At 40.1% G+C, this 25,643-nt stretch overlaps 1 protein-coding gene across 9 annotated transcripts in view; it reads left to right on the top strand.

Annotated features, from left to right (window-relative positions):
- The window catches only part of CTNNA3 (catenin alpha 3), a 946,302-nt gene that overhangs the window by 567,611 nt on the left and 353,048 nt on the right, over positions 1-25,643 (top strand). For 7 of the 9 annotated variants that reach the window (XM_075130833.1, XM_075130836.1, XM_075130831.1 and 4 more), the window contains one exon: positions 22,425-22,517. The exons of the other annotated variants lie outside the window; for them this stretch is intronic. In XM_075130833.1, coding sequence (XP_074986934.1) covers positions 22,425-22,517 — 93 coding nt within the window. The remainder of the gene's footprint in view (positions 1-22,424; positions 22,518-25,643) is intronic. 9 annotated transcript variants of the gene reach the window in all.

Here is a 25,643-nt window from a genome sequence, read left to right as displayed (position 1 = left end):
ATCTGGATAACATCCTGGTCACTGGAAGGAATGAGGAGGATCACCTAAAGGATTTAGAGGCTACCCTACAAAGACTGGAAGAGTATGGCCTACAAGTCTGCAAAGGGTATGGCCTAGAGTCTGGATGAATTCTTCCAGCCCTCTGTTGAATATTTGGGACACATCATTGATGCTACCGGCCCCTGCAAAAGTTAAGGCTATTGTGGAGGCTCCCCCTCCTCAAAATGTTAGCCAGGTTCTCTCATTTCTAGGACAATTGAACTATTATGGAAAGTTCATCTCACAGTTAGTCACACTACTAAAACCACTTCACAAACTCCTTGGAAAGAACAAGGCCTGGAAATGGACTGAGACCTGTGATGTTGCATTTAACAAAGCTAAGGATGCATTGCTAAATTCTAAAGTTCTGACGCACTTTGATCCCTCCTTACCCCTACAGTTGGCCTGCAATGCATCTCCTTATGGAGTGGGAGCAGTCGTGTCCCACATTATGCCTTCAGGAGAAGAGAGACCTATTGCTTTTGCTTCACGCACTCTAAGAAAAGCAGAAACTAACTATGCCCAAATCAAACGTGAGGCATTGGGAATCGTTTTTGGAATTTGGAAGTTTCATCAGTACCTGTTTGGATGCAAGTTTATTCTTCTCACAGACCATCAACCCCTGACTTCAATTTTTGGACCCCACACAGGCATTCCCCCATTAGCTGCTAGTCGGGCATTGTTGCTTTCCGCGCACACACATGAAATCCAATATCAGAAATCCACTCTGAATGGCAATGCGGATGGTCTCTCAAGGCTGCCTTTGCCAGTCAAATGTCAAGATATTGCCCAGAAGGAAATCTTTTACTTTGAACAGGTAGAGAATACACCCATTACTGCTACTCAGGTAAAGAAGGCAACTCGAGTTGACCCAGTATTGTCCCAAGTTATGGACCTGGTGATGCTTGACAAACCTCTCCAGTCTCACCCGACCTTGTTACCTACGTGTCCAGGAGGACGGAGTTATTGATCCAATGTGGTTGTTTGTTGTGGGGGAGATGTGTCGTTATCCCACCACCACTGAAATCACAGATGTTAGAACAGCTACATTCCGGTCACTGTGGAATAGTGTGCATGCAGGAAATTGCATGAAGCTATTTTTGGTGGCCTGGATTGGACAGTGCTATTGAAGAGAAGGTAAGAGCTTGTATGTCATGTGAGGGTGTGAGGAATGCACCCCAGTGGGCACCCATGGGACTGGCCTGAAAACCCATGGCAACGTATTCATGTTGACTTCACTGGCCCCCTTGATGGAAGCTTGTTCTTGATGGTGATAGATGCCCATTCTAAATGGCCAGAAGTCTCTGTAACGCAGTCCACTACTGCAGTGAGTACTATCCAAAACCTACGAGGACTCTTTAGTCATTTCGGTCTGCCAGAACAACTTGTGAGCACCAATGGACCGCAGTTAGTCTCTCAGGAGTTTCAAAATTTTATGAAGGCAAATGGGATACACCACATCACTTCAGCACCATTTCATCCATCCACCAATGGACTGGCTGAAAGATTTGTGCAGACAATGAAACAAGCTTTGAAATCGGCAAGGGGACAATTATCCATTCAAAAGCGTCTGGATACCTTCTTACTGTCCTCTAGAAACACACCTCATGCTATGACCAAGGCATCCCCAGCCTTTCTAATAATGGGCCGACAACTGCGCACTTGCTTTGATCTGCTGAAACCTTCTGAACCCTGACAAATTGTGCAATGTCAGCAGCAAGATCAAGTCATCAGGCGTGCACCCAGAGCAAAAGACTGAGGCTTTAGCCTGGGACAGCCGGTTTGGGCTCAAAATTCTACTTCTGGAGCTAAATGGGTCCCTGCCAGTGTCGTCACTGTGTAGAAACAGGCCTACACAGTCTGGACTGCAGAGGATCTCACCTGGCGGTGACGTGTAGATCAGCTGCTGCCAGGTCATACCAGTCCTCAGGACACATCTTCAGTTGAGTTGCCTGACTTCACTACTTCCAGCGAGACACCGAATCAAGAGTCACCTGTTCCTGACTTTTCCCCTCCATTACTGCCGGTGGCAGAGATACCCCTCTGCCCTGCACGAGCTGATACCACATCCTCACCAATTCACCCTATGAACCTTGAGCCCATTGTCAGGCCCACGCCCAAGAAACTTTAGGGTGCAACAACACCAGAAGTCCGCTGTAATCCACCTAGAGACAGGAGGCCGCCTCAATGGCTGGATCTTTAGCTAGGGCGAACCCACTGTTACGGAGCAAAATAATCCCCAGGGTTTAGCTGGGAATAGAGGCAGTCTACCCTCCTTCTCTAGTTTAGTGTTTGTTTTATTTAGGGGATGTTCTTATTAAGGGGGGAGGAATAGGTAGTGTATTTGGTTGTCGTGGTGATAGAATCTTGTGTTGCTATGGTAACTGTGTTAGATTATTAGGGGATAGCCCAGCCAGTTTTGGCTGGTTTTTGGTTAGTTCAGTGTGTGGCAATAAATGGCTGCTTTCAAGGTTTACAGCTCCAGAGATTTCTTCCTAAAACTGTTGCCCCCAAGGATATAACAGTACACACCTTAGGTTTTTTCCAAAAAATGGTCTCTGATTTTTATATAAACCAGTCTATAATGTTACTGGCATTCTTTCCCAAATATCGTACTCAGGATGGAGAAGCTAAATTACATATGTTGGATGTTAGAAGAAGGTTAGCCCATTATTTAGACAGGACTAAACAATGTCGACAGTCCCCAAAATTGTTTGGTGCTTATGAAAGGAAGAACAAGGGAAAAGCTGTTTCTGTGCACATGCTTTCAAGATGCAGTCTATCATGTATTAATGAAGCTTAATAATTGAAAGGGTTGTTCCTTCCTCAAGGAATTATAACACGTTCTACTAGATTGAAGGCAGGCTCCATGGCTTTTTCTAGACACATTCCTCAAACACAGCTATGTAGAGCAGCAACATGAAGGTCTGTTCATACCTTTACTAAACACTGTTCCTTAGATTTAGAATGTAGATCTGTTTTAAGATTTGGAAAAGCAGTCCTTATTTAATTAAGACTCCATGGTTCCGTCATCCTGGGTCAGAGTACAGTTTATTAATCTATATCAAGCGTGGGAATATGCAGAGGACACTCAGGAAAAATGAAGGTTACTTACCTGTAACAGAGGTTTTTTCAGGATGGACTGTGCATATTCATACTCCCGGCCTGCCTTTTCCTCACTACCCTTGGAGTCTTACTTACCAATGGGCTCGCAGGAGGAGGAACTGATGTGGCTGGAATGCCATATCCCTTGTACAGCCTCTCCCTGGAATGCTCAACGTTCACTGAGGGGAGTTGTGGCAGAGCTGTGCAAGCACTCCAAAGGCTACTACTAGCTAGAGTTCTACAATTCAAGCTGCACCAGTCAGAGCATCCCATGAGTGGGAATATGGAGAGTCCACCTTGAAGAAGTTCAGTTAAAGGTAAATAACCTTCATTTCTCTGGTACTGTGCAAGCACCAGAATTCCAGCACCTCAACTTTTTCTGGACAGAAGAAGTCCTCTTCTTCAAGGTCTAGTCCTCTTCTTCTAGGTGTCCATTAGCTTCTCACCAGATGAAGACAGTACTGAGATTAGAGCAACGCCTGTGAGGCGCTTTCTGGTACTGCATTCTAGCAATGTAGAGTGATCAAATCTGGTGCACATATGGTACTGTCAAGACCGAGCTCCATTGCCTGGACCTTTAATGACATTAACTTTCTCTGCATCGCATGCTACATTATCAGCATCAAGGATGCCTGAGGTGTATGAAGCCACCAGAGATCTTTTGTGCCTGTTGGTATTGGACTCATCACTGATGCAAGATAAGGCCCTATTCAGTCTTTGCCTTGGTACCTGTTCATGTGATGACATTGGGGACTGACTGTTTGTACCATCCGAGTCTGGTGCTACTTCCATACAAGCTTATCATCCCTTTAGCAGGAAAGCCTTGGATGATTCCTCCTGTACCATCTCCCTCTTGCCAGTCCAGGTTCTGGTGTGTGGCTTCTCCACCTGGTACTAGACCACCTTGGCATTCAAATGCTGAGTCATCTTCTAAATCAGGAGTGGGGTCCTACTGGTAGGAATCCTATTATAGGCAGTCCTGTGCATCTCCTTAATACTTGTCATGCAAATTGAGAAACTGCTTCCACTACTTCTTTAGGAGCAGATCTAGAGAGAGATTGCTGTGGGGCTTGGTTCTGGTACTGCACTAAGTTCAGCAATGGCCTTTTTGGAACCCATGGCCGGTTCCTCTATATCCAGGGCTTCTGTCCTTGGGCACTGTACTATTATATCTCTGTCAATGTGCTATTTTCTGTCCATTACTGTTCTCAGTAGTGACACCAGGACCCAGCAACCAATACAGTTGGTCCCACCTGATTCTGGTTCTCCTGCTTTGGAGGTTCAACAGGCACCAAAGCAGATAGCACTCTACTACCTCTACTCTACTCAACACTTCCTCATCTTTGCCAAATGAAGCTACTGTGTTGGAATTGTCTTCCCCTCTTTTGGGTGACTACAAAAAGTACCAGGATCCAATGAAAAGGGTTGCAACCTCCCTGAGTCCCCAGATTGAATTGGTCCAGGATAATCCATACATACTGGTGAATATTGTTCATTCTACTGGACCTGCTAGGTTGACTCTGCTAATTAATGAGGCTAAGAGCCCACCATAATTCTTTGGCAGACTCCTTCTCATATCTATTGCATAAAGAACAGAGAAGAGGTACTAGGTTCCTTCTCAGGGACACGAATATTTTTATTCACCTCCAGCCTTAGATTCTTTGGTGGCAACAGCTGTGAATGAGAAGGTGAGGCAACGGTGCTTTAAATCTACTCCCAAAGAAAAAGTCACAGCAATCTGGATTTATTTAGGAGAGAGGTTTATTCATCAGGTTTACGGTTTAGGATTGCAGACCATCAGGCTCTGTTAGCTCACTATGATTATTCTAACAGGGACACAAATGTCTAAATTTGCAGTCGAGAAGAATTCAGGGCCCTTATAAATGAAGGCTATCTAGTTGCATGTTCATCTTTACAGGCAACACTGGATGAGGCAGATTCAACTGCTCGAATGATGATAGCAGTGACTCTTAGTTGTGCTTCTTGGCTTGCGTTATTAGGCATGCCTTCCGAAAACCAACAGACAATTGAGGACTTGGTGTTTGGGGGCCCTAATTTATTTTCAGGCAAGATAAGCAAAGCTCTGCATTCTTTTAAAAATTCTAGAGAAACCCTGAAATCATTGGACATTTATACCCCAGGTCCTAAGAGAGCAGTTTTACCCTCAGGTTCAGCTGAGGTATCCTTTTATCTAATAACAGCAGGACCAGTCCAGGAGACACCATTGGTCTCAGAAGAAGAGATCTCCTCCTCCTCCTCCACCTTCTGCCACCTCCAAGCATTCTTCAACATCAAAACAGTCTATTTGACTCCTTAGCTGAGGCCAGTAAACCACTCTCTTCAATTTGCCCTCTTTTTGACATCTGGTTGTCCGACTTCTGAAGGGTATGGACCCACATTACAACAGTCTGGTATGTTCTAATAATGGTGGAATTGGGATATACACTGCATTTCAATTCGATCCTCCTTTTCCACTCCTCCTCTTCCCTATCCCTTTTCTGAGACCACTCACCCGAGACTGTACTGATTCAACAAGTTCAGTCTTTGTTACAGTTCAGGGCTCTAAAGGAGCTACCTACTTAACATTAGGGAAAGGAATTCTATTCCTGCTCTTTTCTCATTACAAAGTCCAAGGGAGGCCTTGTACCAATTGAGAAACATCAACACAGGCATAAAAAAGATAGATGTGAGAGTAACCATACACAACTATTATTCCTTCCCTACATTCCAATGGTTGGTTGGCTGCCCTCATCTGAAAGGGTGCAGGTTTGTCACAGCAGATGTCCATTCTCAGTTTATGGTCCTCCCTTTTGGCCTGTCATTAGCTACCTGAGTTTTCATGAAGTGGATGGTAGCGGTGCTGGCACATATCAGGAAGGCAGGGATCCAAGTGTATCCAAATCTGAGTGATTGATTGGTTCATTATCAGTCCAGAGAGCAAGCAGAGGAATCCACTGAGAAGATGCAGTCCCTTTATTCATTCAATGGGCCTCTTGATCAACAAGGACAAGTCAGTTCTTCTCCATGTACAGAAGATCGAATTTATAGGAGCAGTTCTTGACTCAACTTTGGTGAGGGCATATTTATTTCAGGTCAGCTTTAAAGTGGTATTTGACCTGTGCAAAGATTTCAAGACTTATCCTCTTACAACAGTGAGGAATTGACTGAAACTTCTAGGTCACATGACAGTTTGTACGTATGTGACTCAGTATGCCAGACTTCATCTCAGAGTCATGCAGAGGTGGATGAACTCTGTCCATCAACCCTGTTGTCATGTGATGGATATGATGACTCATGTACTTGCAAGTGTTTTGTTTTCCCTGGACTGGTGGAGGGATCCTGCCAATATATGCAATTCAGTTCCATTTCCTCCTACTCTTCCCTCTGTGACCCTAGTCATAGATGCTTCTTGTCTTGGGTGGAGAGCTCATTTAGGGGACTTTCAAACTCAGAGTCTCTGGTCAGATTAGGAGCCCTCCCGCCCCTCAATGTCAGAGAGCTCCAAACTAGCCACATGTGCTGTCATGTGTTTCTTCCCCAGACTCAAGGTTGTTCTGTGCAAGTGATGAGAATACTGCTGCAATGTTCTGTCTAAACAAACAGGGAAATGCCTGGTTGACCCTTTTTTGCCAAGAAGAAACAAATATCTGGTCTGTTTGCATGAGGAATGAGATTATGTTTAAAGGATCTCACATTCCTGGTTCTCAGAAATGTGTAGCAGGTCATCTCAGCAGATCATTCAGCACAGATTGTGATGCTCCCTCAGAAACATAGAAACTTCTATTTTTCAGATCTGGGGAATGCCAGAAGGGAAGCTGTTCATCACCCGACAGAACAGAAAGTGTCGTCATTTCTGTTCAAGGGGTCCAGGGTCTGTGTCAGACACCTTTCTATGAACCTATAACGAGAAACTTCTTTATGCTCTTCCCCTCCCTCCACCACCCTGCAATTGCTTTGATGCCAGCAGTGTTGAGCAAACTTAAACAAGATCAAGCTCTTCTAATTGTGATAGCACCATACTGGTCTCATCAGAATTGGTTCTCAGACCTGTTGAATCTTTTCATTCAAGATCCTATAACTCTTCCTCAGATCCTGGACATAATTTCACAGGACCATGGCCGGACTCTGCATCCCAATACTTTTAGCCCGCCCCAACAGCTTGGATTCTCTGTGGTTAACACCTCAGTAGTCTATCTGTTCTAGTGGAGTGCAAACCATTCTTTTGAAATAGCAACAAGCCCTCCACCAGGCATACTTGCCCCATGAAATAGAAGAAGTTCTCTAGGTGGTCACACCAGACAAATACCTCCCCTTCAGTCTCCCATTCAGTGTATTCTGGATTACCTGCTTCACCTAAAGAAGAGAGCTCATTCTGGCTTTTCCCTGAGGACTTACCTGGCCATTATCTCTGCATTCCACTGTCTTATAGATGGAAGGTCTGTTTTCTCCAACCCTATGACTATTAGGTTTTTGAGGGTTTCAACATTCTTATGGTGTATTTTGCATTCCGACTTCATTTTTATTGTAGATTCATGCCCAAGTTTTCAACAGTTTCCACCAGGTTTGATTGTCCAATTTGAGGAGACAACTTTGGTCTCATTTTCAGAGGTGCTGAGCACCCACAGCTCAAAATAAAGTCAAAAGAAGCTGCAGAAGCTGACATAAGTGGAGTCAGTCTAGATTTATACTGATGTAGCAAAGATCAGAATCTGACCCCTGGTATTCAAGTAATCTTTATTAATTAAGTGCCTGATTCAACTCTTCAGCATCCTTGACAAATAAAATTACAGTTAACATTTCAAGGTTACATAACACCCTCAGGAGTTTAACCATGTTAACAAGATGGATACAGCTGAACAGGGACAAAAGTAAACCTCCACAAGGTAAGGCAGCATTAACCATATTAATAATGAACATGATGTTAATAGCATACTGAATAACTAATATCATCCTGCAAAAAGAGAGAGAACTTGATCTTCTCCATCAGGAAAATATAAAGGGGAAGCAAAGGGACAGGGTGAGGATCTTGCAAGGGTGGGGAGATATCCAATACTTCTCAAGAGTTAAAATAATTTTTCAGGCTTAAAAACACCCTGGAAGAGTCAATTGCAGAAATGATGGTGTTGGCTTTTTCTGAGCAAGGACGTGAAACAAAGAATGAATTTACAGTAGTCTTGTCACCTTGTAAATATGTAAAAAATGTAATTAGCAGAAAAGAGCTGGTTGGTTAGCAAGCAATGTGTGATAGCTTGCAGCTTTGACCTAGCATGTAGTGCAGTGCTTGAACAGCTCATGATCTAGATGGGGATTGGTTACAAAAATCAGTTGACAATCTTCAAGTGTGTGATACGATGTATTAACCAATAATATAAAGTGTAAAATTTGTGAAAGCTGATTAATGATTATGTAGGTTGGTGATATGCCCTATGTCCACCTATGCTTGAGCCTGATCAGCTCAAGTGTAGTTTGACTGCATGCCAATAAAGAAACCTCAGAGTCCAGAGTTGAATTGATTTCTTGGATTCCAGAGACCTGGATAAAGTGTTCCCCCAGAACTGGATGAGGTGCATTTGATAAGCCAACTGGAAAAGGTCTCGGAGGGAATCCCAACAGATGGCAGAAACCAAAGTTTTAGAGAGGGAGGGTAAATATCTGTGTTCAATATCTTTTGAATATTTTTTTTCTAACCTCAGGCTTATGAAAATAACAAATTATAATACAAATTGCAATGATATTATAACTTTCAGGCTTACAGATCCTAAAGTATTTTACCAGCTATATACAGAAATAACTGTGTGAGCTTTGGCAATGGCTTAAAAATGGCTCAGTACTTTATATATATATAAAATCTTGGATGAAGTTGAGTTTTACTGTGAAAATGAGTTGAAAAACAAGCAACATTGTAATATTATTTCATTGCCCACTGGAGGTCAGTTTTTTCAATCCAAGGGAATATAGTTTTCCACTATAAACCAAATATTCCTGTCTACATAAATTTTATTAAGCCCTGTAAAAATGCACATAGTATTCATAAATACACATAACGCATTGATGAATAGCAGTTTTGTATACATCAATGCAGCCTTTTCCTTTTAAAAAAAAAAGAGAGAGAGAAAAAGAAAAAGAAAAAAAAATGGAGAATTATTATTTATTAGTAACTTTCCTGGTTCCCTTGACCTTTTAATATATGAATAAAATGTATCATCACATATTGTCTTTACAAAAATCCTTATGTATATAAAAGTTGTTTAAAAATAGAAGCAAAAAGAACATGATGAACATATTATAGAAGACACATGCATCATCGATAAGCTGTAACAAAAAAACAGAATCAAAGACTATGCAGAGACTAACTTTATTGTTTTTCAAATTACTGCATGTAGTGTACCAATTTGGAGCCCTGGGAATGAAAACCCGCATTTACAGTAGATAAAACTGTACACTCTACACAGCATGTTTTGTGTATATGATTTATAGCCAGAGCTGTGATGATCACTGTAGTTAAGATTGAAAAGCAAATTATAAGCCCCTTTTGTCCCTTTTTCAGCTGTTCGTAACTCTTCTGGACAAAATTCCTTTTGGATTACAGTTTCTCATGATTAATCTCTTCCTTCATGAATTGTTTTGGCTTGTTTGTGTAGAATATAGTCAGGCTGTTTTGAGTTCTGTATTTGTTTTTGGGTGCAGAGTATTGCTAAAAATCAGGTCACATATGTTGGTGCCTAACTTTAGACAACCAAATCTGAAAATCTTGGCCCAAGTTATCTAATAGGCCAATGCCTAATTCACAGTACCCTTCAGTCAACTTGCTTCACCTCTCTCTGTTTGCCCATCAATAACACAAGGATAATATTGACTAACATCACAGGGATACCCAGCACGTGGCCCACTGCCTTCATTTATGCAGATTTGAAAAATGTGCCTATCTTCTAGGTGTATGAAAAATACAGTAATTACAAATATTAAAAAAAATAAATTAGTCTCTTAATTCTTCCATCAAAACTGTCCAGGCCAGTCATGAGAATCTTTCAGTTTACTGTCACTTTAATTTGTTGACTTGGGAAGATGTGTAAGAAATATAGTTCAATTCATAACCAACAAATATACAAATCAGTTGTCAGAGCATTAATTCTACATCAGTGTGAGCATCAGCTGTATCAGTTTTCTGCAAATAAATTTTGACAGGCAGCGGGAAGAATAGTAAGGCAGTTGCATCCATCTGGATGTCACACTGTGCAGGCTTCACAGATTCCATATAGCATGTAATCTGTTGCACAAGCTTTGGGAGATGATAGATAAGTGGTAACAAGCTTATCACTCACTATTGGGTTTGTACTGATTGTAGTCTAGAGTTGTCATTAGAGAACTAAATGCAGAAATCCAGTTACTAGGTTTGGGAGCATAGTCGTCTTTATCAGGTGTAGACACAGGAGAACTAGATTCGAATCCTGGGTCTAGCACAGATGTGATGTGTGGCCTGTAAATCTACAGTGAATGCAATGGGATTTCCTCAACCAACAGTCAGAGGGAATGGCTGAACTAGCCGTGAAACTGCAGCAGCAAAGGTTGGCAGCATGAGTTAGGTGCTTTGTACATACTGAAAGTCCCAGCTGTGCTTATACTTGAGCAGCTAGACCAAGCTGCCACTTGTGCTGCCATAGCTTCACTGCTATTTTTATCTAGTTAGCGCGATCAAAGCTACGTAGTGTAGGGTTACATGTGCTGAAACCTCACTCCCCAGTTGCAGTGTACTCTTACAGTACTCTTAAAGGCTTTTGTATTACAGAAGCACATGGAGGTCCCAACTGAAATCAGAGCCCTATTATATCAGGTACTGTACATACATGTAATAAGAGAGAGTCTCTGCTACAAATAATTTATGATCAAAATCAAAAAAGCAGATGAACGATGGGAGAAAGGGTATTAATATCTCCATTTTACAGATAGGGAACAGATCCACTAGAGCTAATAAATGATTTGTCTAAGGTTACACAAAGTCCATGTCAGCACCAGCAATCCAGATCTCCTGAGTCCGAGTCTTGTGCATTAATCACAAACCATCCCTCATACCTGTGGCATTGCAAGAAACAAAGTAATACTTTGCTGCTGTATTTACCCTCCCCTATTTGAGCAGCCCAAGCTGTCTTCATGCACAGTTGATGCAGGAAACTCACCAGAAAGTCTGCCACTTACTGGCTCTCCTGCAGCCATCTGACCCCTGTGAGCCAGAGCCCACAGTTTGAGACTGTGTGGCCAAGATAATTGACTACAGTTCCCTTTCAACCCAAATGGTTTGGTGCTGCAATGCCAGCCATATTAAACAATGGTATTTCACTGTACAGATGTATTTGGGCTTTGAAGTCAGTCTCTGCTGGCCATCACAGAAAACAGAGCCTGGGGAATTGTAAGCTCTTCAAGTCATGGGCCATCTTTTACTCTTTGTACAGCACATAGAACAGTAGTTCCCTGACCCTGAGAGGAGCTGTCTTGCTCCCTCCCAAGCCACAGTCATCGAGTTAGTGGTTTGTTAAATTAACAAAATATGATGTTAGTGACAGTATATCCAGCATATTGTGTTTTCAGGATGTATATACAGGACAGACTTCATGATATTAGGTTTTAAAAATTCAGGTAGGTTTGTTTATCATATACATTTTAAGAAATGACTGACCAGAAGTCAAATTCATAGAATTTGAAAATATTTCTTTTAAAGACCATGCTTGAATGTCTGTGGTACACAATAGTAAGTAGCTTATACTGTAGTTATAGTACACTGAGCAACAGTGATAAGTTAAGTGCATTGTAACATATTGAAATGAGGGAGGTGTGCCAAACACCAAACTTTTTGGCAGGGTTTCAAATACAGCTGCATTTGATGACACAACCGGCTTCTGTCAATCGATGTGCAGTGTAATTTTCTGATTGATTTTCTTGTGAAAAAAACACAGTGAAGTTTCCGAAAGGTGGGAGCCTAATATTTATGTGCAGGAAAATGCTACTTTCCTATAGCAATCATACTGGGCTATATTAGGAGTTTGTGCCAACAATATCTAACAAATAGAATGTGAGTGTTGGTCTCAAAGTAAAATTTAAAATACATGTTTTTTTTTAACTTTTATTAGATATGTTTATCTACTTATTACCAAAATGTACATACTTTGTAAATTCACTTTATAGCCTCAAATGGCTCCTGCCTCTGAATAGGGAAACATAATCTTACTAATATTAAACCTATTCTCTGAGACCAGCATTGTTGATTTTTGTGGCTCTAGTCAAAATTGATATATCATCTGGTCTGCTGTAGGTTTTCTCTGTTTATTGAATAACTACAAGGAGTGAAAAACCTGCTCCTTAGAAGTAATAATATCCCTAGCTTATATCTTAAAACATTTTCATCTCTGGAGCAACAATGCAGAATATTGCTGTTTTGCCAGACACCTTTACATCTGCTAGAGCACATCACATTTTCTTACCTCCTTTCTCCCACCTAGAAATACAGTGTATTGTTTTTGTTTTCATTATAAGGGTAAAAATAACAGTTTATTGAATCTACATCAGGCAAATTTTAATACAATTGATAACAAGTTGTCTAGAGTTTTTATTTAAAAAAAAAGTCATAATGATCTTTGTTCGAGTTAGTCAGCAGAGTTATTCTGTGTGGCTTTGGCACAGAATAAATAGTTCACCTTAATAGTCTATCTTGGAAATTATGTTATGGCAGCTCGATCTTAAATCATTCTGTTTTTGAAGAAAACACAGTAAATAAGTTTGCTGCTGACTGATGTGATCTTTTATTTGAGAGCATATTTAAATTTCAAACTTGACATTCTCTGCAAGCCAGACACTCCTCTTTGCTGCATAGTTCAGTGATGGACAAAAAAGTAAAAATGGTATAGAGGGCTCAACATTAGCAGAAAGGGGGAAATGACACCTTTCCATCTCTTTGAAGACACACAAGCCCTTCTAGATGATTGCTATGCTTAGGGGTCTCCAAGGGTTTAGTGCAGGTATTTGGTGAAGTGGGGACAAAAATGCCAGACACATACCAGATGTTGGCATGGTTCCCAGCAGTTTTAGGCACATGGTAAACAGGCACACCATAAGCAGATGAATCAAATAGAATATTGTCTCTCTCTATTAATATTATTCCCTGCCCTGTGGAGAGAGGTCTTGTATTTCCACAATACAGAGAAAATGGCAGCATGAATTTTAAGCATTTATGTGTTCTCAGAGGAAAGGTAGAGGCTGGAGCATGTTAACAATATGAGAGCTCACTGCAACTTTCTGAAATTAAGGGCCAGATTTCCATCTCGTGTATACTCCATTGACACCGTGGTACACACTAGTAGCATAGCTCCACTGATGTCAGTGGAGCTATGCTGATTTACATCAGCTCAAGATCTAGCCCTTGATCTTTGCTGAGAGATGACCTTCTTTTATGTATGAAGTATGGGTATGAGGAGTAGTGAAGAATTGTTCTACTGCAAAATGGCACAGACCAGAAGCACATTTATTTCAAAATATAATAAATTTCAAAGATTTCTGTGTGGTTTCAACTTCTCTTTGATGATAGTGGGCATGTGGAATATTTGGAACATTTGACCATATTCAGATCTGTCTATTTGGATGACATGCAGCATAGGACATGAAAGCATGAAAGGAATTAGTTAGTTATCTGATTTGCAGTACCACTGATGATTGGTGGTGAAAAATCATGGAGAATTGGGAAGTATAGGCATGATAAAAAAAAGCAAGCAGTAGTGCTTGAGGTGGGGGGGGGGGGAGGGAAATAAAAGTGACGGTGACAGTCAGCATCCTGTAAGTCTAATTTGTTTCTCTAAACAAATGGAAGAAATATTTACAGAAAAAATAACTAAATATCTAGAGGATAATGGAACCATGAGATATAAGCAGAATGGATTTATTAACAATAAATCTTTCCAGACAAACCTGATTGCTTTTTTGATAGAATTACAAAATTAATGGATGAAGGGAGTACGGTAGATGCAGTATATATGGATTTTACTAAAACATTTGATGCTATCTCATCAAATCATACTTGGAAACTTAATTAAAATCTCCTTGGATAGGAATAATGAAATGTGGACTGAAAATTGGCCAAAGGACCATAAACAAAGGGTTATGATAAGCAACAATGATATCAAGTTGGAAGGTAAGTGTCTTTGGGGCTACAACTGGTTGAAAATGTTTTAACAGTTTTCTGCTGGAAAATACCATTCTGTCAAAATTAAAATGCTTTATGGGAACTTGTCCGTTTCAATAAGTCAAAGTCAAAATGACTTCTTGTTTCATTTCAATTGTTTGAACAACACTTGATCCCTTGAATGTTCGTGGAAAGCAAACATAAAAGTATCAAAGCAAATTAATTAAACATTGAGTTAATTTTTATGGAAAATACTTTGCTTCTTTTGCCTTGTCCTTGGTTTCAAATAAACAAAAAATTATCAGAATTATCAGATTCTCTTACTGTATGTGGAAAGTTTAAAAGTGGCAAGTGTAGTTTGTCTGAGAGACAACTGAGGACTTAGAATCATAGAATCATAGAATATCAGGGTTGGAAGGGACCCCAGAAGGTCATCTAGTCCAACCCCCTGCTCGAAGCAGGACCAATTCCCAGTTAAATCATCCCAGCCAGGGCTTTGTCAAGCCTGACCTTAAAAACCTCTAAGGAAGGAGATTCTACCACCTCCCTAGGTAACGCATTCCAGTGTTTCACCACCCTCTTAGTGAAAAAGTTTTTCCTAATATCCAATCTAAACCTCCCCCACTGCAACTTGAGACCATTACTCCTCGTTCTGTCATCTGCTACCATTGAGAACAGTCTAGAGCCATCCTCTTTGGAACCCCCTTTCAGGTAGTTGAAAGCAGCTATCAAATCCCCCCTCATTCTTCTCTTCTGCAGGCTAAACAATCCCAGCTCCCTCAGCCTCTCCTCATAACTCATGTGTTCCAGACCCCTAATCATTTTTGTTGCCCTTCGCTGGACTCTCTCCAATTTATCCACATCCTTCTTGAAGTGTGGGGCCCAAAACTGGACACAGTACTCCAGATGAGGCCTCACCAATGTCGAATAGAGGGGAACGATCATGTCCCTCGATCTGCTCGGTATGCCCCTACTTATACGCTATGCCCCTACTTGATAACCTCCTTCAATTATCTGCAGAATCTTAACTGTAAGGAGGGAAAGGAATTATGTGGGGCTAAATCCTGGTGTTATTGAAGTAATTTGCAAAACTCTCTTTTAATATAATAATAGCTCAGATGAGAGCTAGTATGAGAATGTCTACTTGAGTTAGGAATCACATCCCTAGCTCATAGTGTAGACATACACAAAGAGAGTTACTGCATCATTAGGATTGTCATAATTCATGCTCCCAGCACAGGTTTAGTGGCAGAGAGCCAAAAAAAACCCACCTTACAATGGGGGCTCCTTAAGGGACTTGGAGCATATTTACATAAGCTGCCCATTGTTTCAAGCAGTACTGTTTCTGCCTGCTGTGCAATGACTAAGTTTGATTTTTCCCTGCCCTTGAGCATGAGGTGGACTTTCTTATGATATGCTAGTCCAGTGTGAAGTCAATATAAGCAGCCTTCTGGAGCTTCTGTACCTGACAAGGTAAAAGCCTGACTTTCCATTGAATTCAATGGCAAAACTCTCAGTGACTTCACTGGAGCCAGAATTTTATCCAGAGTCTTATATGGGCTGGATAGGGGCAATGTGTGATTACATACCATTCCCGCTCTGTATGGCGAGTCTGAATTACTTTGGGGTGAATAAGTATAAAGCGTTAAATCAGAAGACAAGGGGAAACACTGTTTCCCCCTTTTTTCATGATATAGTTAATGAATCTTTAGTCACAGATATTAGGATTACGATATATTTATGATTTTGATTGTGTGATTTTTTTCCATCTTTCAGTCAGTCATAGTATAATATGTAGTGATTTTTGTTCTTAAGAGCAATCCACTTTGTACAAAACAATACAAAAATTTTATTATTGTTTACTATTGTTTATTCAGGTTTCAGAGTAGCAGCCGTGTTAGTCTGTATCCGCAAAAAGAAAAGGAGTACTTGTGGCACTTTAGAGACTAACGAATTTATTTGAGCATAAGCTTTCGTGAGCTACAGCTCACTTCATCGAATGCATCTAATGAAGTGAGCTGTAGCTCACGAAAGCTAATGCTCAAATAAATTGGTTAGTCTCTAAGGTGCCACAAGTACTCCTTTTCTTTTTATTGTTTATTCAGTACATGTTTCATTGTTCTGCTTAAACTATTGATTTCTTTATTACATTTTATATAGTTGATAGCACATAAAACAGCAAGAACGGCATTATTCTAATTAAAATCATATCCACCATGTCCACTCTGTTTTTGTTTTATTTTGTTTTTTATAGATTAGCTATTGCAAAGAGAACAACTTGAAAATATGTGTTTTACACTTGTAGTTTAATTACGTATTAGTTAGAGGGTGAGTCAAGGGTGGGGGGTGATGGGATTGCAGTCTCAGAGCTTGGTGTTTAAAAAAGCTGAACTGGGAACAGTTCAAGAGCTCTCAAATCAGCAATTTAAGTGAACGTAAAACTTGAAAACTGCCAGCTACCCACCAAGCCTTGCTGAGCTTGGTGACCACACTGGTGAAGGAAGTAGCATTGACTTTAAAGTTCAGTCATCCGCAAACTAATGTGGCAGATGAACATCACAGAACAGTGTCATGTTTCTTTTCCTGCTCATCCATTGTAGACATGCATGCTCAGTCACAGGCTCATTTTGTTGTGTGTGTGTGTGTGTGTGTGTGTGACTTTTGCACACTCACACTGTAAGATTGCTTCACATTGACTGGCATATATTTTAAACAGATAGCTCTTTCTGCTCCTTTTTGAACCATTTCTAGCATGGAGAAATTGGTGGCTCATTGAATTATAAAGTGACAAAAAAGCAGGAAATATAGAAGTTTGGTTTTAAATCAGTGGTGCGTATGAAACAGCAGATTCAAGTGCACATAAGGAGCTTCATTTCAGGTAGCAAATATAAAACAAATATGTATTAATGCATCATTTTGTTCACAGAGACTGAACATTGAAGAATATTGTTTTTTAGTTCCTTTGTTTTCTAAAAATCAATCAGATTTAAGGAGCGGGTTATACCTATGGGTAATACTGCACTATTCTATTCTGTTTGTGTGTTTATACTACCCACATCACCTTAGTATCTGAATGCCTCCAGCAGAGCATGAAGTGATATGACTAATATCTGTCATGTATGATTAATTCTCTCTCTTCTTCTCCTGAAGAAGTTACCGAACTCAGGGAAAGCAGGCATTTATTGGCGAGTATATTAGGAGCGGATCCATGCTGTTTGAGAAACCTTCATGCTTGTGTGTGGAAAGGAAGATGATAGTTCTTCACAATGCTTGGTGCATAGTTCTTCTGTGAGCTATAGGCATTCAGGATGGATGAAATAGTTCACCCCCTGCTTAGCTTCTTGGAGCAAAATTTAACAGCATCAACAGAGGCTGATTGGAAGGTTTTCCTGACCTGTATTACAGCCTCACCATAGGCTTGGATAAATTCTTGGTACTTCCATCTGCCTGTTTTCTACCAGCCTTTGTTTTCTACCATTGGCTTAGGAGTCTGTCTCTTCATGTGGCATGGGGTGTCACAAAAGAACAAGGAGATCTCTGTGGACAAAGGGGAGGGAGGGATGGACTCTCTGGGGGCCAGTGTGTCAATGTTTAAGGCTAGTATACAATGATGAAGATTCACCAGATCCTTGACTTCTTGTCTCGTAGGGTGGAGTGCTGCTGTTAATCTAGTCACATTCAATAGAAACTGGCAAGCTGTAGTGTAAAAGTGCAGTTTTACTTGTTTGTACAGACTGAAGTTGTGCTATCCTAGCATGAGTCATAGACATTTCTACCCATTTTGCTAAAAAGAAATGTAATAGATTTCTTAGTGTTAGTCAAAATGAATGATGAAGTGCAAAATTCACCTTTGGTATAGCTCCATTGACAGGAATCACAATTACCCAGCAGAAAAGTTGTAAAGCAATAAAATAGTTGATCTCTGAAGGAACACAACTATTTTCTCTAGTACTTGATTGTTTTTAAATACCTTTGGCTGTGAAACCCCCTTAAACTCTTACAAAATATGTTCTTGTCCTGTGATTTTTATCCTTTTCCACATGCGAAACAGTCATATTTTTCTGTTCCTAGTGGAACACAAGCCTATATAGTTCCTTGTGGTTTATTTCCTTATTCCTTATTTATGCTTTATCATCATTATGGAAGATGTCATGAATTTGCCCAATTCAAGGGAAATGTTTGTTGTGACTGAAGAGCCAACAGAGGAAGCACATGACCATAAAATATTCTGTGTCAAATATGATGTTAAAATGTGTTGGTACCTGAATTCCAGATAAATGAGAATCTTTCTGGCTCTCGAGGTCATTCTCAAACCAAATTATAAGAATGTTTATCAGCATCCTTGGGCCCAGAGGAAGCACAGAGACATCTACAGGAAAGCCAGACATTCCTTTCTGGCCTTTTGCATAGTGAGATGAGTATGGCCATGGTAACATGTGCTTGAATGATTCTTAGCTGCTGTTATGGTCCATAGTAGCTGCTGCCCACTGGCACAGATTGAGTCAGCTTTCAGACTGATCAAATTTATGTCTGGACATCAGTGACCCCCCACAAATTGGGGAAGGGGGCAAAAACTTACTTGAAGATACTTTTGCACCTCCCATCTCCCATCCAGACTCGCATTGTGCAGTCCTTGGCTGTATCAGGGAATTGAGGCTTGCAGCTTTAAAAGCTGTGAAGATTTCCCCACCAGACATGTGATCATGATGGATCCTATATTGAACATAGTTTTCTTAACTTTCCTGTAGACTATGAAATGAAACTGGAAACACGTAGGACCATGTAGCAGAGTGGAAATGATGCTAAGATGATTTATTTTAATTTGAAGGAAAATCTCATTGGTTTTTTATTGTATTTTTTTTTATTGCTTTACAAAAAGATCTATAATTTTTGTACTTAACCTTTTTGAATGTTTCTTTACATGTGATGGTATATTAATGCAGAGCAAGTGAATGTAATATACTTGAAAAGTGGTTACATTACCCACATAGGCAGTTCAATGTGCGTGGCAAACAAAAAGTCAATTATTTTTAAAAACAGTATATAATTACACTTATTAGTTGTCAAACACGACTGCAAAGGAATCCTGACTTCAAACCAACAAGGGAAAACAACTTTTTAAAGTGAGCCCTTTTTTAGAATTAATGAAGTATCTACTAATTTTTATGATGCTACCTATACCTAAGAACATAAGAATGGTGATAGTGAGTCAGACCAATGGTTCATCAGGCCCAGTACCCTGTTTTCTGGCAGTGGCTTGGGCCAAATGCTTCAGATGGAATGAACAAAACAGGGCAATCCATCCCCCATTGTCCAGTCCCAGTTTCTGGCAGTCAGAGGTTTACGGACACTCAGTGTATAATGTTGCTTCCCTGACCATCTTGGCTAATAGCCATGGATGGACCTATCCTCCATGAACTTATCTAATTCTTTTTTTAGCCCAAAAAGAAAAGGAGTACTTGTGGCACCTTAGAGACTAACAAATTTATTTGAGCATAAGCTTTCGTGAGCTACAGCTCACTTCATTGGATGCATTCAGTGGAAAAACCCAGTTATACTATTGGCCTTTACAGTTTCCACTGACAACAAGTTCCGCAGGTTATGCAACATGTGAAGAAGTACTTCCTGTTGTTTGTTTTAAATCTGCTGCCTATTAATTTAATTGGGTGACCCCTGGCTTTTTTGTTATGTCAAGGGGTAAATAACACTTCCTTATGCACTGTCTTCTCATGATTCATTATTTTGTAGACTGCTATCATATCCCCCATTAGTCATCTCTTTTTCTGAGATGAACAGTTCCAGTTTTTTTAATCTCTCCTCATATGGAAGCTGTTTCATATGTTAAACATTTCTGTTGCCCGTCTCTGTACTTTTTCCAGTTGAAATATATCTTTTTTGAGATTGGGCAACCATAACTGCTTGCAGTATTCAAGGTATGGGCATACTGTGGATTTATATAGTGGCATTATGATATTTTCTGTTTTATTATCTATCTCTTTCCTAATGGTTCCTAACATTCTGTTAGCTTTTTTGACTCTAGCTGCACATTGAGCAGATGTGTTTAAAGAACTATCCATGATGTTTTCATAAAACCTTTTTAGCAATTGTATATTATGTACACAATATTTTAGCTAAATGGAAGCCCTGTATAGTACACTGAGGATGAGACTGGAATGCAGGAATTGCAACTCCAGTTACGACATTAACTCTTAGCATTGTCGCCAACTCCTGTGATTTGCAGGTCTTGTGATTTTGGGTGTTTTTCTTAATGTCTCAGCTTTCATTTTGTAAATATTAAGTTTCTAGATCTCATTGTGGAAGGAAGCTTGAAAACATGATCCTTAAAAACTCAGAAACCCAAAGGCAAATGAAAAGAACCCAACAATTATTATGTTTAAAAAATCATGATTTTTAAACCAATCTCATTATTCTGGAAGCCTTACTGATGATTTTTGAATGCTTAGACTGACAAGGCTGTTTATGTGACCTTGGACAAATTAATTAACTTTTGTTTAATTTTTTCTAATTGTAAAATTAGGATAATAATAGCCGGTGGCAATAGAACATGATTAATTTACTCATCTTCTATAGAAATAATATCCCAGGAAGTTGGTAAATGAAGATGAAATTAATATTTTTACATCATTTGCAATATGTAAAGCACTGTGTAAATGTTAAATATTACTATATATCGGGATGGCCAACCTGAGCCTGAGAAGGAGCCAGAATTTACCAATGTACATTGCCAAAGAGCCACAGTAATAAGTCAGCAGCCCCAATCCACTCCCCCCTGCTCCCAGCGCCCCCCACCCACTGGCAGCCTCACTGATCAGCACCTCCTGCTCCCTCCCTGCACCTTGCACTCAGCTATTTCATGGCAAGCAGGAGGCTCAGGGGAGGGGGCGGGAAGGGGTGGAGTGGGGGCAGAGCCAGGGGTTGAGCAGTGAGCACCCCTCCGGCACGTTGGAAAGTTGGTGCCTGTAGCTCCAGCCCCGGAGTCGGTGCCTATACAAGGAGCTGCATATTAACTTCTGAATAGCCACATGTGGCTCCGGAGCCACAGGTTGGCCACCCCTGCTATATACTAAAGGGTCATATTTATTATGGGTATTTAAAGCATTGCATAGGCCACATTTCATAGCCCAGGCCCTGGCCCCAGTAGCCAGGGTGGACGTTGGACAGATGCATATGAAACAAAGCCATTTTGTGGAGATAACTGCAGCCTAATGGGTGAAATAGCTGATGTGGGGAGCTTTTGTGACGTCTAGAGGCTGGGGATGGGAGGATCCATGCTGTTGCAGATCCTGCAGCTCCATCTGTCCCCATGCCTAGCCTCCACTTACCACTTTTGTGTGCTGCCATGCACAGCAGGAGCGGGTGTGCCCCTTCTTCTCTCACATCCAACCACACCTCTTGGGCAGTCAAACCTCTGGAGAACCACCCATGGAAGAGGGGGCTGCATTTGCCCTATGCCAAATAGTAAAATAAACAAACTATACTGGTATAAGGCACCTTTATACTGATATAACCATGTCTGCACTAGGAATTACTGGTATAACTATTCTGGTAAAAATTAGTGCTTCCCCACACTGAAGTAGTTATATTAATACAAAAACTGTGTGTAGACAGAACTTAGTCCACTGTGTCTGTCAAACAGACTACTCCACCTATTCACACCATGCCAGATCAAGAGTAATGTTGTTTAATGTTTAGGAATCTGCAAGCAGGAAAAAATGGGATGGCAACATAAACAGAAGCCTCTAAGAAATAATAAAACTAAAACCTCATGCAATTTCAAGCTTCCCAATGGCACTGGGGACAAATGTTCTCACCGGCACTCATTCTAGAGAAAAATCCAGTACTCCGTTGCCAGTGTGCATCAGACCCTAATCAGGAAAGGTTCATAAGATTTCTTCTTGTTTCTACTTACTTTTTCCCCCCACCCCTTTTCTCCCATAGTCACAGTGTCATTGTTCCAGAATGTTCTTTGCCAAATTAACTTATCAAAGTAAGGCTTCTTGCATGGATTTCTTTAAGTTTAGCAACACAATATTTATTTCTGTGCAATTTATTTTTATGAAAATGAATGCATACTTAAAATACTTTTTTCTTTAAGGTGGCTAATCTTGCTTGTTCACTATCAACTAATGAAGATGGAATTAAAATTGTCCAAATGGCAGCTAATCACATAGAGACTTTGTGCCCACAGGTATGACTTTTTCAATTAATTCCCATCACAAGGCATTGTGTGTAACCCATATCTAGCATAAACTCAATGTATAGGCTCATTCACTCCTAAAAATTCAGGCTAAAACAGTAATTCAAAGGGAAACTATTCCATTATTCTCTTTTTACTGTTTGTAAGAGATTGAAACTAAAGAGTAGCTAATAAACTGTATAGACTGACAGCATTAAATAATTTGGAAAAGCATACTTTGCTAGAGATATTGCTAGAAATTAACCAGGTTGGATAAACTATGCCAATCCCAAAGCCTAATTGGGGATTCTCTATGCCCGCTATAACAAATGCATATTTTTATTTTTATTTGTAACTTTGATATAATTTGATATTTTTTTATTCTTAATGCACATGGGTTTGGGATCTGCTGATTGTCTCCACCCAAGAATTATTGGGCTTTTCTTTTGGGAGGATAAATGACAAGCAGCAAAATAGCAAGTACATTTTCACCAAGAATATTCATGTAAAGGACCAAACATGCGTTTAGTATATTTGAAGGATTCAGTTTGAGTATATTATCCTGTTGAAGTAAACTGAAAGTAAAATTGAGAAATTATATTTCCTCTATTAAAAGAACTATACAGGTTTCTATGTATAGGATAGAAGTGCATCAGCCTTGAGTCTGTTAATTCAAGAAGGTTAGATCTTTAAAGAATAGTACAGCTGATGCAACACCTTTAAGGTTCTTCTCTTTTAACATGTTTGAAAGATTACTGTAGTTGAAATGGGCCACTAAAGACCAAAGATTAACAGTATTTCCTGTTACAAGATCAAGGGATCTGTTCTTCTCTCAGGTTTCAGAGTATCAGCTGTGTTAGTCTGTATCCGCAAAAAGAAAAGGAGTACTTGTGGCACCTTAGAGACTAACAAATTTATTTGAGCATGAGCTTTCGTGAGCTACAGCTGACTTCATCGGATGCATGTAGTGGAAAATACGGTGGGGAGATTTTATATGCACAGAGGACATGAACAATGGGTGTTACCATACACACTGTAACAAGAGGGATCAGGTAAGGTGAGCTATTACCAGCAGGAGAGCTGGGGGGGGGTGGGGGGCTTTAGTAGTGATAATCAAGGTGGGCCATTTCCAGCAGTTGACAAGAACGTGTGAGGAACAGTAGCAGGCGGGGAATAAACATGGGGAAATAGTTTTACTTTGTGTAATGGCACATCCACTCCCAGTCTTTATTCAAGCCTAAATTAATTGTATCCAGTTTGCAAATTAATTCCAATTCAGCAGTCTCTCATTGGAGTCTGTTTTTGAAGACTTTTTGTTGAAGAATTGCCACTTTTAGGTCTGTTATTGAGTGACAAAAGAGATTTATCCTTGCAACAAAGCCTGTTGCCAACTGTGTCCACATATCCATTCAGGGGACACCATCATAGGGCCTAATCACATCAGCCACGCTATCAGAGGCTCGTTCACCTGCACATCTACCAATGTGATATATGCCATCATGTGCCAGCAATGCCCCTCTGCCATGTACATTGGTCAGACTGGACAGTCTCTACGTAAAAGAATAAATGGACACAAATCAGAGATCAAGAATTATAACATTCAAAAACCAGTCGGAGAACACTTCAATCTCTTTGGTCACTTGGTGTTTTGAGTATGAATTATTAATGATTGTGGAGCACTTCCAATTAAAACAACAACATAAAATAAAATAAAACAGATGTACATATGCCAAATACTAATTATTAATAATTTATTAATACTGCAGAATTTATTCTTCTCTTACTAAAGCAACATTCCTAGTGAAAGCAATGGATATTTTACCTGAGTAAGGACTAAGAGCAGCACAATTAGGTCCATGGGCTTTAATAATGGCCCAGATCATTTGTTATCAGAAAAAACCCTCCGAAGGGGGAAAGAATGCTCTGAGAATCCCTGCAGCCTCCATGGAACCTGGAGGGAGGAGATCTGCATGCAGCATGTCTCCTATACGCTCGAATCCCTGTGGGGGACAAAATTAGCTGTGGATTGTTTTTACCATTATGCCATGTAGGCATTTCTTTGTGTAAGCTAAATTGTTTGATGGGAACCATGGTAGTTTAATTGAAATCTGAAAAGGTTGAATTAAAAAAATCCTTGGGGCCCCAGAATGCTGCAGGTTTGAACAGTAACATTATACTGTGGAAAAATAGATATAGAATTTTCCACCCTCAGAGGAAAAATATTCATATCATTAGAATTCATAGATATAGACTCATATTACATAGGCTGTCCTGCACTGCAGCTACAATGAGTAGGAGTGATTCTGAACTGTGGTAGCAATGCGGTTACTCAAATGGAGACTATAAGCATATGTCTTGATATTGCTCACATATAAAAAATACATTGTGGATCTACACCAGAACAGATAGATAGCATTGCTGTTTACATAATTACAGTAGTTCCTGAATTATGTGCCTTCCATACACTTAATGTGGGGGATCTCTTTGAAGAACGTTTAATGTAGATAAATGTCATCACTAAGATAGCAAATAATTAAATAGTAGCTGCAAATAAAAAGAGATACTTTTCTTGTTACTAGTTGTTTTGTTTTGTACTAAATAATTCTTTTACAGACGCTTTGCAGGCTCAGTAAAAATCCAATATTGATGAAGCTTCTACATAGCAATCACGTGTAACTTTTCTTGTATATAGTGAAAAACATGACATTGGCACACGTGGGAAATACTCCCCTTTTATGTTGCAGAGATAGAAATTTGGCAGAAAATTTCCTAATCCATTTCCTAATCCATCTATTTTACACTGTGTGTACAGTGATTCTCACTACAAAGGTTCTTGGGTTTCTCTACAGGTGTTGCTCTAGGACAGACTGGGACCCTCTTACAGATGGCAACTAAACTATTCAGAAATAGGGGAAATGTAGAAGTTAAAAGATTGGGATTTCCCAGAGAAAACAGTACTATATGCAGTACTAAGCTGTTGGAGTGGGTGGGGTTGAAAAGGTTGGGTTCCTTTGCTTCTAGGTTCTTGAGGTTTCTTATTGCTCTCCCCTTCCCTGCCCCTGCGCCTGCCCCTGCCCCTGCCCCGCGGGTAGATGAAACAAGGGATCTGGTCTGCATAATTGTCCATTAAGAGGAGTT

This window comes from Caretta caretta, chromosome 7, assembly GCF_965140235.1.
Source record: "Caretta caretta isolate rCarCar2 chromosome 7, rCarCar1.hap1, whole genome shotgun sequence".
NCBI classification, from domain to species: Eukaryota; Metazoa; Chordata; order Testudines; family Cheloniidae; genus Caretta; species Caretta caretta.
This window is presented reverse-complemented; position numbering and strand designations above follow the sequence as displayed.